This window comes from Rhinolophus ferrumequinum, chromosome 7 (assembly GCF_004115265.2).
Source record: "Rhinolophus ferrumequinum isolate MPI-CBG mRhiFer1 chromosome 7, mRhiFer1_v1.p, whole genome shotgun sequence".
NCBI classification, from domain to species: domain Eukaryota; kingdom Metazoa; phylum Chordata; class Mammalia; order Chiroptera; family Rhinolophidae; genus Rhinolophus; species Rhinolophus ferrumequinum.
Genome location: NC_046290.1, coordinates 20692561 through 20710992, shown reverse-complemented (window position 1 = coordinate 20710992; position 18432 = coordinate 20692561). Strand labels below are relative to the sequence as shown.

The 18432-nt window shown below is 36.2% G+C and overlaps 1 protein-coding gene across 7 annotated transcripts in view; it reads left to right on the top strand.

The window, feature by feature from the left end:
• Positions 1 to 18432, top strand: part of DROSHA (drosha ribonuclease III) — a 111460-nt gene that overhangs the window by 39362 nt on the left and 53666 nt on the right. For 6 of the 7 annotated variants that reach the window (XM_033110974.1, XM_033110975.1, XM_033110977.1 and 3 more), the window contains 5 exons: positions 610 to 681; positions 2762 to 2843; positions 3630 to 3704; positions 13069 to 13238; positions 17746 to 17870. In XM_033110974.1, the coding sequence (XP_032966865.1) occupies positions 610 to 681; positions 2762 to 2843; positions 3630 to 3704; positions 13069 to 13238; positions 17746 to 17870 (524 nt within the window). The remainder of the gene's footprint in view (positions 1 to 609; positions 682 to 2761; positions 2844 to 3629; positions 3705 to 13068; positions 13239 to 17745; positions 17871 to 18432) is intronic. The other variant, XM_033110979.1, reaches the window with a different exon arrangement.

Genomic DNA, 18432 nt, shown 5'->3' with positions numbered 1-18432 from the left:
GATAGTAGTTGTATCTGCCTCATAGGGGTGGTTACATGAGTGACAATAGGTGAAGCATCAGAACAGTGCCTGGCTCAATAAATGCTAACCATGATCATTTTTATTATCATTTATTATTATTACTTTTATTACCACGATTGCTTTTGCTCCCGAGCCCGATAGGCAGCATGACTTGTGTGTACTTCAGTGACTTACGGATCTGTAACTGATGAGCTGTCAGCCTGCTCTCTCAGATCTGCCTGAAGAGCCGAAGACTCTGAAGGATTTTAAAAACATGAGAAAAAGAAGTATTTAATTGTGGTTTTGTTCATTCTTTAGAGGCTATTTGTTTGGTTGTAATGGGTTCTTGTCATAGTCGTGTTGTTGCTCATACAGTTAATTAAGCACCAACATCATGCAAGTTTCCTGCAGAAGCTGGGCCAGCTGGGTTCTTGCCATTAAAATCCAGCAGTTGTGGTCAAGCTTCGTGTGCAGCATTGTTAGCAGCTTAGATTAAGTGAAGTGTTGTCCTCTGGTTCACGGCCTTCGGGGGGCAGATACAAACACAGGTGCAGCGCGAGCCTGTGGGAAGGTGCTGTGGAACTGAACCTCTCCTCCTTCTGATTGCAGATTCCACTGTGTAAAGTAATTAGATTCAACATAGACTACACGATTCATTTCATCGAGGAGATGATGCCTGAGGTAAGGGAGAAGGTTATTTAACAGCTTGATGCAGTTTGTTCTTTTGTTTATTCCACACTTATATCTTTAAAGCATTGAACTTGGCCAGCTCTGGCTGGCTATTTGCCATCGGAAAGGATCCATGAGATGGAGCCCAAGGTCCAGGTCATTTTTCAACTTATTGACCAGATTTTGAACCCATGTCTCCTTGTGCTGCATCTACTGATACGTAGCAACTTTACATCTGTTTCTAGTTTGTTTCAGAAAGGGGACAGATTTGGGTTACTGGTCCTTATCAGAGAGGAAATGAGAATAGTGAAACGGAATCTGATAGTTGCTGGAATAATCTTATTCATTATCTCCAATGACAGGATCAATGCTCGGTTCATTTTTCTTCCCATATATTTACATATTTTTCCTAATTGTTTTTCATTTAGGATGCTCAGCAGCAGATTTATCTAAATATATGCAAGAGGTTGAAAATTCCAAAGCAAGATTAATGTGAATCTCAGAATGATTCATTGCCTGATCTTGAATTTAGTGATGTCAACAAATCACACTAAGAAATAACAACTAGACAGCAAACAAGCTTGTGCACTTAACCTTGTGTTGGGAGTCGGGGTCGATTTCCCAAGGCCCTGGGTCTTCTTGCAAACCTTGTTTAACAGTGCAGCTCTGTCCTAGGCAGTGAGGCCCCAAGGGGGAACTGGTAAGCATGACACACATGCTTAGTTTGCACCTACCGTATTTTGCCATATATAATGTGCACCTTTGCCCAAATTTGTGAGGGAAAAATAAAGATACACCTTATACGTGGGTAGTACTAGTAGCTCCATATCTATATAAGTGTTTTTAATTCTTTTATGCTTATGGGTTAAAAGTGTAACTCTAGAAATCAATAACGATATCCATATGCAAAATTATACCCCAGAATATGATACTCAATTTGTTGAATTCACAATGAACTTGCAACGATGAAGAGTTCTTGGCCTTCTATGATGCATAAATACCGTAAATTTGTTACTGGTATATAAAATTTCTTGTACCTTGTACCTGTTCGTGTGTTTTGTAATTATTTGTCACATAAAATTTCTTATACCATACTATGTTAAAAAATAAATGCTAAAATTCCTTTATAACACAAAAAACAAGTACCTAAATGTCAACAAATAAAATTTAGAATTAAAAAAATTAAAATGAAAGATTTTCTTTTTTTCCCCTGAAAGTTTGGGCCAAAAATGTAGATGTGTATTACACATGGGAGTGCATTATACATGGCAAAATATGGCATTTAGTTTGAAGCAAGTCCTGTTAATTTTACCTGTCTTTCAAAAAGAATTGAAGAGAAAGGGCCATCCCTTCATTTTCCAGCTGAAAAGGGCTTTTTCGCTTTCGATTTTTAAGGTCCTAAGTCCTCATTTGGTATTGTAAAAGTTTATGACTGGCGTGATCTCACACAGCGTGATTTGTGAACCCTGAGCAAAAGTAGGAGGAAGAATTATGAGACAAGTCTCACTTGCAAATAGATCATCTGTTAAGCTTGTTTACTGGAGAAATTTTGGTACAAAGTGTTGTAGATTTTCGTAGCCCTTTATTTGCCTTCGTTAAGAATTTGAACTATATTGGTACAAAAGACATCTGTTGATGGTAATTCTGTAACAGTGATTCTAGGTTTGTTTGGGGGGTGGTGGTGAGCAGGGGTAGGGTGAGAGGGACAAACCCATCAGAGCCTGCTGGCATGTATGTGGAATTTGACTGAACAAAAAGGCCCCAGGACATTTTCAGATGTTTTATAATTAGGTTAGAAAAATATGAGACAGAGGATACTTTATTTTTTCAATTTCACCTCATTTTATTTGTACATTGGGAAGGGCTGAATTCACATTTTCTTAGATATCCTAATGCTGTTATTGCCTACTTCGTTTATGTTTTAAGCCAATGAGCTGTCATTAGTAGGACAGTGGTCAAACTTTTTAGGAAATCATATGGTATTAGTATAGACTCTGTGGACATTTTTAAGACACTTGACTAGAACAAGTTGAACCTTCAGTTAATATATATTTGCAGTACTACAGTAATTTGATTTTGGTTTATTTTTCAGAACTTTTGTGTGAAGGGACTTGAACTTTTTTCATTATTCCTATTCAGAGATATTTTGGAATTGTATGACTGGAATCTTAAAGGTAAATAACAGGATTTTAAAAAAAGTATAATGCTTGTAGAACATTGTGGTATATGGGGGGGACATAGTTGAAATTCCTCTTGTTTTTAATATAATTTGACAGTGTTCATTACCTAAGATTACCATTATCTATTACCTAACTGATACTTAAGAAGGTGATATCAGTTATCATGAGTACCTACCTTGATTTATGTGTATTAGGGAAAGTCTCATTTGTTAATATTTTAAATCTATTAAACTTTAATAAACTTCTTTGAAGATGACACTTTATTAAAACAAAACTTTGGTTAGTCCTCAGAACACAACTCATACACTGTGAGCTACATTGATTCAAAACTTGGTACTTGGTTCTTAGATAATAGTTTACTCTTTTTGAGGTATCTATATTCCAGCAGACATTTATTTATTTATTTTCAAAACAGTGTATTGATGAATGTCTTTTCAAACCAAGTTTTTAGTAGCAATCTTTTTTTTTCTTTGAAAGTTGTATTGATTAAAATGGAAAGGAATTAAAACACAAGCATATTGTATCATGCAGTACTTCAATTATAACAAAAATCTATGTATTTCTTGAATTTCTAAAAATAGTTTTATCTTATATACTGTTTGCCGCATATATCTTTGGGACTTTCACTCTCCTCTTACCTTGGTAGTCTGCCCACCGGAATCTTCCTCTGATGTTTGTGGTGTTTTTTTGGTCGTTATCATGTATCTTAGGAATTAAGTTGCAGTGTTCATTTTCTAAGGCTGTTTTATTTTTTCTTTTCTTTTCACTTACTTGCTTTAGGTCCTTTGTTTGAAGACAGCCCTCCCTGCTGCCCGAGATTTCATTTCATGCCACGTTTTGTAAGATTTCTTCCAGGTAAATATTAGGTCTTGTCAGTGACCCAATGAGATAGTGTGTCTGAAAATAAGCCTGCCATTCTCCTTTCAATCTTTAGGGACTACTCTCCCCCTCAGACTCTGGTAATTATCTACTTCTTAGGTCAGGCATGGAAATGTAAAATTATACACGCTGATTTATACCCCTGCATAATTTATGGTATCCCCAAATTAGATGAGCAACGGGAGAATCAATTGATAAATATTCAAAGTCTACTTGATAAGCTATCACGGAAGTGTTAAAATTAATATGGAAAAAATGCATGGGGCTTAAAAATGCATACAGTTAATTGGAAAACAATTACAAATTTTTATATGTAATATTACTATGCTAAAAAATTACTGCAATAAATAGTTGTACTAAGGTCATGGTATTAGAGGTGGTTTTTCTTTTTTTTTGATATATACTTTTATTTTTACAGTGAAAACAATATTTTCTTCTTACTAAATTAAAAAGTATAAGTCAATATATGACTTTTATGTTTTTAAAGCAATATTTTAACTTTAAATGTTTTTCAAGAATCTATCTGTGAGATATGGCATTATATTTAGTATTTTTAAAAATGGTTGGGTTTGTAATGAAATCTTTGGATGCCTTTTTGTTTGCAAAGTCACCACCCTAAATGAATTCATCCCTAGGATCTCTTTCTGGTATCTCATTCACCAGGGTTTCTGGTGACATCCTTCTATACTGTCAGCCTCTCATGCCCTTATTTTCTTTGCTTCTACTTGAGTCTTCTCTTTTCTCCCTGCGTACAGTTACCCTTCTTTGCTTTCTTGCGTAAGTCCTGTGCTCCGACTTCTGTGTCTCAGCTGTAGCAGCTTCAGTGCCTTATGCTAACCGCCATCTTCCATGGAAATGTCAATTCAACCATTTGCCTTTGCTTCTCCTATATGTGGGCCACTCCGTGATCTGGACAAAAAAAATTTGGCTGTTGCGATCAGTCTGTGGTCTTTGATTTCAGCTGCGGAGTTTTTCAGTGTGTAAGCTTTCTGCCCATGTCTACATATCAGCAGTTTCAGAAATTCAGCCTTGGGCTCATGCTATCCTCCTCATGCCTCCTGTCTCCCTGGGGGCAGGAGGTCTTGCCTTCCCCATATCTCAGAACTGTCCTTGGAGCCTGTCAGACTCTGGTCCATTCACAGCTAGTCTTTGCTTCAACACCTCACCCTCTAACCTTCTCCCTGTCCCACTGCTGCTGCTGATGCCAAAGCCAGCTTCCAAAAGACCAAATCCAGTGGACACTTCAGTTTTAGTCTCCTTCCTAATGTGGTACCTGGGCACTTGACCTTGTCTGTCTGCTGAGCTCTCCATACTTTCCTCCTAGCTGATTCATCCTTTGTGACTTTTATTTCTTGTCTGTTCATTCTAGTTTAAATTTTCCTTGGGCTTAAGATTTTGTCCTTGGTACTCTTTCCTTAGTCCAGACACTTAGTCACAATGGCTTCTCCTTATCTTAGAATAGTGTTACTCATATTTTTAGTGTTATTGTTAATGTTTATTTTGTTTGGAAAATGCATTCAAAAGCTCTTATCCTTTGTATATGTGGTTTTATTTTATGGAGAAGTCCTTTTTTCTATTTAAGTGAACGCATCTTTGATTTTATAATGGAACTTTAGCAGTGATCTGATTAGAAATGGTGTCAGAGTGAGTGTGGTGGAAAGCCTTTCCTTTCTGTTTCTATCTGCCTCTAGGCATTTTATCACCAAGCAAATCTCTAAAAGCAGTGGGCAGTTTTAAAATCATCTTACAGAAAAATCTTATGTCAGATATTTATTTTGTGGGATTTTAACGCAAAAATGTTTTCCTTAACTATGTAGGGGTAACATTTTATTTTTTTAAACATGATTTACTTCTTCATTAGACTTCCCTTTGGAAATATACATGTTAAAAAAATCCTGAAGGATACAGAAAAATACCTAATGTGTAAAGTCCATTTTAGTATTGGGTATGGGTAGCACATTATGGTTGATTTTTCACAATGTGATTTCATTAAAGATCTTTTAGAAAATGATGAATTAAAAGGAACAACGTATTTTGATATATTTTCATGTTTTCTGTGCATAGGCTTTTTTTATATAGTTGTCATCATATTAATATATGATTTGCATCCTAATTTTTAATAATTTGTTGAGCGGATGGATATTTTTAAAGATCACGAAGTGTAGTGCCACATTTCTTGTCAAAATAATCCCATCTGTTTATGCTGCCATAAAAAATGCATTATTAATTCATCTTCACATTTTGGACTCCTCCTCCTTCCTTTCTTCTCTTCTTTCTTCCCACCTTCCTTCTTTTTTAAAATTTTCAACTGTAGCTCCTTGAGGCTAAGGCGTAAATGGTGCCTGCCTTGTATCAGTGTTAACATATTACTTGACACAAAGGAGGCACTCAGTAAATACTTGTCTAGTGTTTAATCAGTCGTAATAGTGCCTCGTTAAATAGTCATGTATTTTGTACTAATGAATGAATGTGCTTTTCAAACACTCTTTGGTGTTATCTCTCATTTTTAAAAAATAAACCTTTGATTGGCGTATAATACAAATATTAAAAAGTGCACATATCATAAATATAAAACTCAGTGATTTCCTGAGGTGAATCTGACCATGTACTCGGCACTCAGATCAAGATTAGCAGCATCCAAGAGCCCCTTTCCAATCACTACCCAGCCCCTCAAGGGTAGCCTTTGTTCTGACTTGAAAACACCATGTATTTATTATTTTTACCTGCTTTTGCATTATAAAAATTAGAATTATACATTCTTTTTTGTGTCTGTCTTCTTTTGTCTTAGATGTTTTTGAGACACCTGTTGTTAGAGTTAACTGTAGTTGGTTCATTCTCACAGCTTACAATAATATTTGGTATGACGAAATTAAGATGTATTTAATGTATCTGTGATTAATGAATATTTGGGTATTTTCAGTTGTTGCCTCTTTTCAAATAGTATACCTGTTTGTGTTCACCAAACACTTGCATATGCCTTTTAATGAGAATATATTTATGCTTTTCTATTGTGGGTGTATACCTAGGAGTGGAAATTCTGGATGTGTTTATATTATGCTTTGTAAGTACTTTCAAACAGTTTTCCAAAGTGATCGTACCATTTTATCTTCCCATTGGCAGTACTTATGAGAGTTCAGATTATTCCACATTCTTACCAACACTTGGCATTTTTCTTTTTTTCCTCAAGTTAGCCATTCTGACGAGTGTTTAGAGGTATCACATTATGGTTTTAATTTTCATTTTCCTGATGACTAATGAAATGGAACACTATTTCATATATCAATTGACTATTTGAATATCGTCTTTTGAAGTGCTTGTTCGTCTCTAGTTCATTTTTTTTTTTTTAAAGATTTTTATTGGGGAAGGGGAACAGGACTTTATTGGGGAACAGTGTGTACTTCCAGGACTTTTTTTCCAAGTCAAGTTGTTGTCCTTTCAGTCTTAGTTGTGGAGGGCGCAGCTTAGCTCCATGTCCAGTTGCTGTTGCTAGTTGCAGGGGACACAGCCCACAGTCCCTTGCAGGAGTCGAAACTGGCAACCTTGTGGTTGAGAGGATGTGCTCCAACCAACTGAGCCATCCAGGAGCTCTGCAGCAGCTCAACTCAAGGTGCCGTGTTCAATTTTAGTTGCAGGGGGAGCTGCCCACCATCCCTTGCGGGACTCGAGAAATTGAACTGGCAACCTTGTGGTTGAGAGCCCATTGGCCCATGTGGGAATCGAACCGGCAGCCTTCGGAGTTAGGAGCATGGAACTATAACCGCCTGAGTCACTGGGCCGGCCCCTCTAGCTCATTTTTCTATTGGGTTGTTTCTGCCTTTTTCTTATTTATTTGTAGGTATTTTTTATATATGAGTCATTTGTCGGATATCTATATATATCTATATATCCAGTTACATAGGTATATATAGATATATACATATACATATACATATATATATACCTGTATCTATATATTGATATATATATGTATAGATAAAGGTATATCTATATATACATCTATATCTATCTATAGATGTATATATGTATATATTTATATCTATATACCTATCTCTATATAGATATATATGTATCTGACAAATGACTATATATCTATATATCTATATCTATATCTATATCTCTATCTCCAGTACTTTTCTGTGGATTGTCTTTTCACCATCTTAATGGTGATTTTTTTTTTAATGGTGATTTTTGATGAATAGAAATTTCTTAATTATAATGGAGTTCAGTTTATATATTTTTTCTTCATGACAAGAGCTTTTTATATATTGTTTATGAAATCTTTACCTAACCCTAAGTTTATCGAGATACTCTCCTAAATTTCCTACAGATTTAATTCATACTCTGTCTCAAATTTGTTTTTACGATTGGTATTAGATATATGGGTCAAGATTCACTACTTTCAGTATGGATATCCCATTGATCCAGCACCATTTATTGAAAAGACCATTCTTTCTTCACAGAATTGGAATATTACCTTTGCCCTAAGTTGAGTTGACTGTGTGTGCGCACGCATGTATACACAAACAATACAAAGGTGTATAAGGTAAAAAAGTGAACACCCCTTTTAGGTGTGTGAAAATTACTTAAGTTTGATTTGTATTTGTTTTAACCTGTGTAGAGAGAATTATGCTGTTTTCTTTCAGGGGGCTAACACTCAGTATGTTACACAACTTTACTTTTTACTCAACTATTTCCGACATCCTCTATATAAATACATTGCCTCATTCTTTAATTCCTACGTAACATTTCATAGTATGAATGGACATTACTTGTTTTGACAATTCCTCTAGTGAAGACTATTTTGGAAGTCCCTATTTTTTCCCCATTTCATATAAATACTTCAGGAATAGTCTTGTGCATCTCTCCTTTGGCATTTATGTCAATGCTTTTTGTAAGGTAGCGTCCTAGAAGTGAAATTATTGGTTAAGACATTGGTTATGCACATTTTACATTTGGAAAGATGTTGGCCAAGTTCTCTCGAAAAAGGACATAATTAGGTACTTCTTTCTAAAAAAGACGTCATTGTAACCAACATTTTAACAATGCCCATTTCCTATATATCTGCCAACACAGGATATTACTTGTCTTCTGTAGGCAAAAGGTGAACCTCATTGTTTTTTGCATCTTACTTGAACTCCTATGCAAATGAGCAGCTCTCATATATTTCAGATATTTCATGGTTCTGTCATTCTCATTTGCTTTCCGTTTATATCAGTTTATTATATTTAATTGAAAGTTTATCAATCATCATAACTTTTCTCTAGTTTACCTGTTTTGAAGACAGCTGTCTCAATTGCTTTATACAGATTTATCCAAAATTAAGCTTACCATTTAAACCAAGGATTATTCAATGCAGGTCACTTTACCAGAAGTCAAATCATAGAACAACCAGATTTTTGAGATTTTAAGAATTTTTCAAAATTTTGGTTTCTTCCCTCTCCCTGCCTCTACCCCTAGAAGTCAGATAGTTGAAATGAACTCTCCTAGAGCCAGTTTAAGGTTTTATTTTAACAATAGTTGGGGCTGGCCCTGGGCAGGGCATCATTCAAGATAGGAAGACTGCATTTACGGGAAAGCCTGTTCATTGCTTCTATCCTTGCTGTATAAAGCTTTGGAAATCCTGAATCAATTGTGCAAATTGATTATCTAGCACATCGATTGTTGGAAATTGCCCCGTTCTAGAGAAGTAGTTCTATGGTGTGGCTGACAGAGGGCCAAAGGTTGGGAAAGAGTTCCCAGGGAGGCAAGTGTAGTTTGAAAAAAACATTGATATAGCATCTTAATATAACTTTCTATTTGGAAAGTTTAGAAAATACCTGTTGTTAATACAAATTTTCAAAAATTAAGATTATATAAAGGCAACTTAGTAGGAATATACAGGAGATATAGTAATGCAGTTATACAGTTATTCTCAGTGTAGGGAAAGAGGAAGACATGTTTGTATTTCTTAAAATTGAGTGTTAGACTGTTGAGAAATACTTGTGTAGCCAGCCACATTCTTAACACAAATTCCCTAACAAATTGCCCTCTCCCACAAATAACCATATAAGTGATCAAGCAATATAAACGGAGAGAATTGAGTCTCTAAGAAACAGTTTATAAAGTCTGTCAGTTTATTAATGACTGTCCAGATTCATTCCCTGAAACACACACTCCAGTTCTTCCCAAATAATGAGCCATTGTCATGGTTCCAGTCCCAGGGCTGGCTCGATTCCTGCTAACCTTAGCTTACCCGCTCTAATTTCTCATTTATATCATGTCCTATTTATCTCAGCCAACAAGATAAAAATTACTTGCTAGCCCTCAGTGACATTGTTCCATAAATCGCTAGCATAAACATGTAGCAAAGCAGACAAGCCAAAAGAGCCAATTCATTAACATTAGTAAATTCATGGCAGTCTGTGACCAAGTGGCCGTGTTATTTATCTGTTTCAGAAAGTCATTCCACAGATATTTATGAGTGTCTTTGTTGCTGGGCTAGGTATGAGGGATACAGCCCTCGGCCCATAGGCTCTGGCAGGACTCTCTAGTCTTGTCCACCTTTGCTTATATTTTCCTTATATTTTCCAGGGATTGTACCTCCTTACCTGGAGCAGTGCCTCAATACCCTCCCTTGGTAAACCTTTCACCTCCGGTTATCTGCCCCGGGTTTCCACTTTTTCACAGTGGTAAATATCTGTCTTTTTAGGTTTTAGTTGCTATTTTAAATATTTAGCCGATTTCACCATGGATTTATACTTTCTTAGTGTACACTACCAACTCTGCACCTGATGTGTGTATGTTTTAAAAAAAATTATTTCTAGTTTCTCTGCTGCTATAAAACTCTCCGCCTTTATTGGCAGCTTTGCACCCAGACTAGGTAGAAGCATTCTTGTAAGCATTTGGTGGCCTTCTTTCTTTGGTATCTTGCAGGTGCTCTCCTAAATTGGGCAATACCCTTGGTTTAAGCCTTAGTAGGCTTAAATATTTCCCTCCCAGTAGCTCTTTTAGTGTTTTAGTATTTTTGCTTTAAATTCAATGCCTGTAGTCCATTTCCCCTTTATCAGAAGCGCCATGAAGCCAGTCATCTGTAACTGCTTGTGGTGACATTCTGGTTCTGGTTTGTATACTTAGCATGTATTTGCTCCTTTCACCATGCACCAACATCTTCAAATAAAATCTTGATCTTTTTTCTGATCCTTATAGCAAAACAATACCTTCTTATGGTATCCTACACTCCTCATGCATCCTTACAGGCCCACAGTATTTTTAGTAATCTTCCCAAATATAGAGATTAGGAGCCAAATGCCATTTTACTCTTTCCTTGATTCCTAGCGAATCCAGTAATGTGGCAGTTCTTCTCAAGACTCTACATTTCCTTTATCTGCTATTCTGGATGTGTACATGTGCTGTGCAAGTCAACATATTCCGGCTTTAGATTCTCTTGTCCACCTGCTCACCTCAGCCCCCCTAGAGGCAGAGATCACCATGGGCTCAGATTGACAGGTAGACATTATGACCAATAGGCATTATGGATTGGCTGGGCTCCTTAGCAAGGAGGGGAATGTCATTGAGGAAGACATGTCACCTGCAGGTGGATTGAAATGTCCTTTGAGACAGACTCTGAAAAATATGTCCTTAACCACCGAAGTTTGTTAATCAAAGGTGACTCCTGGGTCTAAGGCACATGTTTTATAATGAGGCATAAAACGTTGCTCTGCTGTGAACATAATCTGAAGCAGTACACAGAACACGTTCTCATGTGGGTGGGTTGTATTTTGTGTTTTAGTCATTTCTTGGACAGTTTTTTCTTTTTTTAGAGAAGCTCAGTGTATTTGCTTAAGAGAACTCTATTTTCAGAATGTTATCTACAAAGATTCTTCTAGAAATTGTGATTGATCATTGTTAGCTTCTTGAGGGCTTAGAGCTTGTGATTTTTTTCCCCCCTGTGATTGTAACGTGGGACCACTCATAGTGCCTGACACCTAATGGTGAAACATATACTCCCTTCTGATAATAAAATCCAGAGTTCTTGCTTTGTAAAGCTTTGCACGATCTGACTCTCCTGTTGCCTCCTCACATGCTCATTTCACTCATCCACACTGGCCTCTTTGCATTTCCTGGAACACATCACTTCCGTTCCATCTTGGAACTTGCACTGTTTCTTCTACCTGAGACGGTGTTGTCTAGTTTCAGAGTAGCACCTGAGAGTTTTAAAAAAACACAAATCAAAAAGAAATCTTGATATTTACTCTCTCCTTTCTGAGATGTGGAGGCCTGTCCAAGTTCTTAGCCCATAGCAACTTGTATTAAAATCTTTTATCCTTTTCCATGTTTTGGTACGCCAAATTCCTTGGGTGTCATTAACTCCTCCAGCATAAATAGGACACTCTCATTTGTTCCCGCTCATCCCTGTCATCTCAGTCCCCTCATTTCTCCATGAAATTTTGGCCCTATACTGCTGTTCCTGGTATACCTCATGACCCGGAGATGGTAGTCATTACCCTGTAAACCTTCTGGGCTCTGCCCTTGCTTTGGGTGGGCCTAGGCAAAGAAAAGGGGGACAGGGTTGTTATGCATATTGGTGAAGAAACTAAGCCCAAAGAGGAGGCAGAAGCCAGTGGACCCAGAATTCATACCCACATTAAATGAATGTCTTTGGTTCATCAAGTACCAGGTTATTAGCCTTTTCCGAGATACTTTAATTTTGTCCTTTGTTGTTTTTTTCCTCTTTTCCTCCGTACTTGGTAATATATGCTTCTGTAAGTCTCGGAATAACTTGATATTTTTCCATGTACTAACTCCATAATGATCTTCATGATATTAGTACAAGCTCTTTACTTCTATTCATCACAGCAGCTGCAGCACATTAGGACCAAAAAATTAGACATAACACAACAATAGCTTGTGGAAAACATCCATAAATATCTCAAAAGCTTAGAATTTCCTTAAGACAATAACATTACTTCTAAAGAGCTTTCATCTGTTACCCTAGCAAGAATGATAAAATATCGAAGACTTAACATGGTTCTGTATATTATAAATTCTGGTTCTTTATGGTAGGTGTTTTTAAATTTATTTAGGTAGGCACTTTTTTTATATGCATACCTCACAGAGGGAGCCTTTTATCATTTATAATGTTGCTCTTGCCGTGTTAGTAAATGAGATGGTTTGTGAGCACTGTTCAACAGTGAAATCAGTGGCTTTCGGGTTATTTGGCACCTGAACAGTATATATTCTGAATTACCTTATTATGTAAATGCTCTTTTTTTCCCCATGGTCTTGTTTTCCCTTCTTCGACTGGTGATTGGCTGTTAATTGAGTGGCATTATTTCCCCCTGTCTGTCCACTCCCATCCAAGACGGAGGAAAGGAAGTGCTGTCCATGCACCAGATTCTCCTTTACTTACTGCGGTGTAGCAAAGCCCTGGTTCCTGAGGAGGAGATTGCCAATATGCTTCAGTGGGAAGAACTCGAGTGGCAGAAATACGCGGAAGAATGCAAGGGCATGATCGTCACCAACCCCGGAACGGTGCGTTGTAGTGCCCACGCCCTCAGGGACAGAATCCCTTTCTTTCCAGGTCTGAGTGTTTCACAGAAACAGTAACAACATTGCCAAAGCTTCACGCATTCATTGCTGTTTGTCCTTGAGTTATTTTAAAATATTTAGTATTTTAAAGAAATGTTTAGTTATTTTATTTAAAATACTTAGTTATTTAAAAATACTTTGTATTTTAAAGAAAAAATATTACAATGTAGGCATACTTAGTAGTAAGTTCATCTTATGAGTACATTGATTCTGCGCATTATGGAGAAATTTGAAATTTTTAGATATGTTCAGATTGGATTTTTTTCTAAGTATAAAGGTAATATGTCATCATCACTATAGAAAATTAGGAAAATAGAAAAACAGCCCAAAGAAGACAATAAAAATGATCCATAATTGCGTCGTCCAGAGATGATGCTGTTCACTTCCGTAGTCTCTTTAGAATAGATGTACTTCATGCTGTTTCGAAATAAAATTGGCATCATACTGTTAAATAGTATTATAGTAAATATTCAGACCTTTTCCTTCTCATCCTTCTCCAGAAAGAGCCACCACAAAATTATCATTTTTCTATAGTCTTAAATTTCTTTAGGAGTGTAATAATAATTAAAAAAAGCCCCTAAGTTACATAATTAACCTGTTGTTGGGTACCTGGGTTGCTTCCAGACTTGTGCTGTAACAAATGATGCTGTATTGAATTTGTATATGTGTGTAGAAACACATGTATACACCCATATACCTACATATATGTAGGTATCTTTGAATATGTGCCCATTTAGTTTCTTAGGAAGAAGTCTTATAAGTGAAATTAGTAGTCTGAAGGTATGCACAGAACTAGGCTTTTGATACGTGTTGCAAATGCCTTCCAGAAGGGTTGTAAAATTTGCACTCTGACTAGGAAAGTATGAGAACATCCATGTCTTCATATTGGTTATACTATTTTAACAACAAAAAACTTTGTCAGTTTGATAGGGAAAAAATATTATTTAGTTCAGTTTTGTATTTATTTTGGTTTCTAGCAAAAATCGGTATTTTAAATGTTTATTGGCCTTTCATGTTTTCTTTTGATAATGACCTATTAATATCCTGTGTCTAATTTTCTTTTGTGGTATTTGTCCTTTTTTATTGATCCTTTTATTGATCTTTTGCTATAATTATTACAAATAGTTCCCATTTATTTTGTTTCTTAATTTTTGAACATTAGTTTCTAATGTTAATTGTTGAAGTAAAAATAGAAAAATTAAAAGCAGAGAATTAAAAGATAACTAGCTTTCTCTTATAAAGAAAATGTTTTATCTATTAATCAAAATTGTTTTTTCTTGAAAATATGTTATTTCATAAAATAGTTATATGTTGGCATCTTATCAAGATAAAGTTTTCTAGAAATGGAGAATTAAAACATTTCCATGTAAATAAACAGAATAATCTATTTAAGCAAAGCTGTTGTTTTAAAAAGGCTGCCAAATTGTTTAATAGTCTTGATTCATAAAAGTAAAAACTCTGGGTCAACTTTTTGTACCATGACAGTAACATCTGCACAAACAAAATGTTGGTATTTGCAAGTCAAACATTCCAGCTTAATGCTGATTATTTTAAACAGAACTCGAAAATGAAAGTGTTTAATAAAAATATATATTAAGCATAAAACTCACTTAAACCTGAAAAAAGTCATACTTTTTTTATTATTATGTTAAGCCACATAATAATTATTAAAGTAACTTGAAAAGAAATATACAAGTCATAGTCCTGTGAGAATATGACTGTGAATTTAATTTTTCTTCTTTAAACAGTTGCATAAATTTACATTTGTTCTGTCAGTTTTATAGCTAGGTCAGAAGATAGGTGGGAGTGATGGTGGTAGCATTCATACCTTTTCATCTTGGTGGGTTCCCTTGAAGCGTGTCCTGTGATTTACAGTGGACACTTTGGGAACACTTTCACCCTGGAGCTTTCTTCCATGGCATGGTTAAAATTCTCTGAAATCCTAGAATCATTTGGAGAGCCTTTGGACATACTGGAGTGTCATGCTCTTCCCCATTCTGTATACTCTCAAGTAATGGGGCCCAAGGATCTGTATTTAACAAAAATCCCCAGGGGCTCCTGACTCACTCATTGCTTGTTTTTGAGCCAATGTTTTTGAGGAGATTTATTTACTCCATTGCCACAGTCATCCAGCTCATTTGCTGAGGACCACGATATGAGCCAGGTGCTAGTGAATTGTATGGATTGTACGTGACGCTTGTCCATGTGAAGGTGTCTGTGATGAACCGCAGATTCAGTGGACCAGCCAGTAGAAAAGACCAGCCAGGAAAGCCTGTAGTTTTAGGTGAGAACACTCGGCTGGGCTGCCAGGGATCTTCATCAACACCAGTGAGGATTGTAAGGAATTGAGAAATTGTATAAATGATTGGCAGGATTAAAGGTACATACTTGGCATGTATGGCAAGATGGCCAGTTTTGAAGATAAGGAGGAAGCCAGGTTAGTCAGGATAAAAGGTTTATTTTGGAAAGTAATCGGAAATAAGAAAGGTAAATCTGGGTGCCAGGCTTAGGGACATGGTGAAGTTAATTCTCTTTTAGTATTTATCGAAAAATATGTTTAAGGACTGAATATATCCTGAAAATTTAGTATCATGAAAATAGCCTTTCATTCTAGCCTTTTGAGAATAGGGCAGAGTATACACAACACCACATTTCATCCTCTGTGGTATTGCTTTGAAAGATTGCCCAATGGTAAAAATATTGGGGAATTTATTAAATTTTTAAGCCATTATAGCCACATTAAGTACTTTATTGCTGCAGAACTTGAAAGAATTAATCTCCCTCTCTTGGCACTTTGCCTCTGGCAGGGAATATTTTGGTCATTATGTTTTTTATTCTTCTGCAAAGATGGTATGATAGATATTGTAGGGTGTGGCTAAATTCTAGAACTTACTTCATTCTAGAAGTACCCCTATAAATTTAGAGATACTATAGATATTTTAAATCACTATTTCCTCTATTGATACCATAGCATGATTTTTCAAATCATGGAAACATAAATAATTCACTAGCATTTTTCAGTTATGCTATTCCTCTTTTAAAATCCCATCCAGCTGTTTTGATGCACAAAATATTGGAAACAATTCTTAGACCTAAATAACAGTGCTACTGATGATAAGCATTTAAATAATTTTATATTAGGTTACCTATGACCCAAACCTTCTTTAGTTATTAATTTCTAGAACAGAGATCAACTTTTTAAGATACCAGGGAAATTTGGATGGTTAAATGACATTTAAATATTCTTTAAAAACTTAAGTGTCACTTGTATTTAAACTTAGGCAGATGAACTTACACAAATGTATTCCCTTTGTTACCTGCTTAGATTTGTCAGATCACGGACTGCCGCTGGAGCTGTGGGCAGGGTAACGAGCCTGTCCCGTCGCTGGGAACTGAGGGCAGGGTAACGAGCTTGTCTCAGTCACTGGGGGCTGAGGGCAGGATAACGAGCCTGTCCCAGTCGCTGGGGGCTATCCCAGTTTTAACATTGAAGCTGCTCTGTCCTGGACATACCAGACTCCCCACCAGACTCCAGTAGTTGGGCATTGCTGTGCGACAGAATGCAGCTTATTGGCGTCTGCGTGGATCAGTTCTGTAGCCTTTGGCTCTGAAGCAGCTGAGCCACAATTTCCTAGTAAAAATTTAGTTTTGAATTTGGCATTGCCCTGAGAGTTGAGTATAAGAAAGGAGGTTGCTAAAATATAAAACATGGTAACATACTCTCCATGATTTTACCAGGTTTTCACAAATTTAAGATTTCAGTGTCAAAGGTAATTTACAAATATTAATAGTTCCTCATCTTGTAGTAACTTAAGAAGGAACTGGCTGTTGATGTCTTCCTTTAGTAGACTTGAAAAAAAAAGACATGAGGCTCTCTATTAAAATTAAAACAGCCTACATGGACTTAATAAGAGAAGCTTAACTATTTGGCCTTTGTACTACCATACCTTCTAATTAAAAAATTTAGAATTAAAGGACTGCATTAGGTACACAGAGAACGCGTGGAAAAACATTTATATGGAGGCCGCTGTCTTTATATCCTGAGTTAGCAGTAAGCTATTCATTTGAAATGTAGAATTAAAGCAGAATAAGCCAGCACATCTTTTCTCCTTGATGTGGACTACTTCCCTTGTGCCTTTGGAGAGGTTAAGGGAAAGTTATATCTGACTGGGTGTCCTTTTAAGTTTAATTTTTAAAGGTTTCTGTGTGAACTGTATAAAAGGACAAAGTCATTGTTCATTATGCCAAATGGCACAGACTCATTTACAAGGGTGATGTTACTGTTTTTGTATAGTGTCTCTGCTATGATTAAAGGGTTCTAAATGACATTTTCCCTTTGGGGATGAGGCTCTCCTAGAAAAAAACTCCGATTAATTTCTTCCCTACTTAGGTTAAAGTCAAAATTTAAAGACTTCTTATGGGAATAAATGGCTTTGATTTTTCTCTGTAGAAACCAAGCTCTGTCCGCATTGATCAACTGGATCGTGAACAGTTCAACCCTGACGTGATTACTTTTCCAATTATCGTCCATTTTGGGATCCGCCCTGCACAGTTGAGTTATGCAGGAGACCCACAGTAAGATATTTCTCAGTGTTTGTCTTAGCCAATTTCACCTTCTACTAACAGCTGAATTAGCAGAGGACTACCCTTTAGTCTTCCTTTTTAAAATGTAAGACCTGAAATGAGTCATGTTTCCAAATTTAGGTTACCAAATGAAACAAGTTTTGGTAGCTCCTTGAAGAATTATTTTCTCTACATATTTGTCTGCAGGAAACTATCTTTCAATAGCTTATCCTTGGCAATCTTGGTTAACAAGAGTCCTGTATGTTTTTAACCTTTAAGGAACTGTTTCCTTTATTTGTAATTATAGTGGTTACTGTTATTTTTATTTTTTCAATGCCCTCTAGAGGAAAATAGTACCATGTTGGTTCCTAGCACTGCTGAATTTATGCAGAGTTCTATTTTTGGGGCATCTTAATAAGAACTCAAAATCCCATGCGAAGTCAAGGGCTGTATTTGAAGGAGAAGCCGTGACTTCTGACTCTTAGAATTGATGTTACTTTCCATGTTTGGGTTTTTCAAACTGGCATGTTAGTATTTTTCCGGGAGAAGATGAGGATATGTGGGAATGGAAATA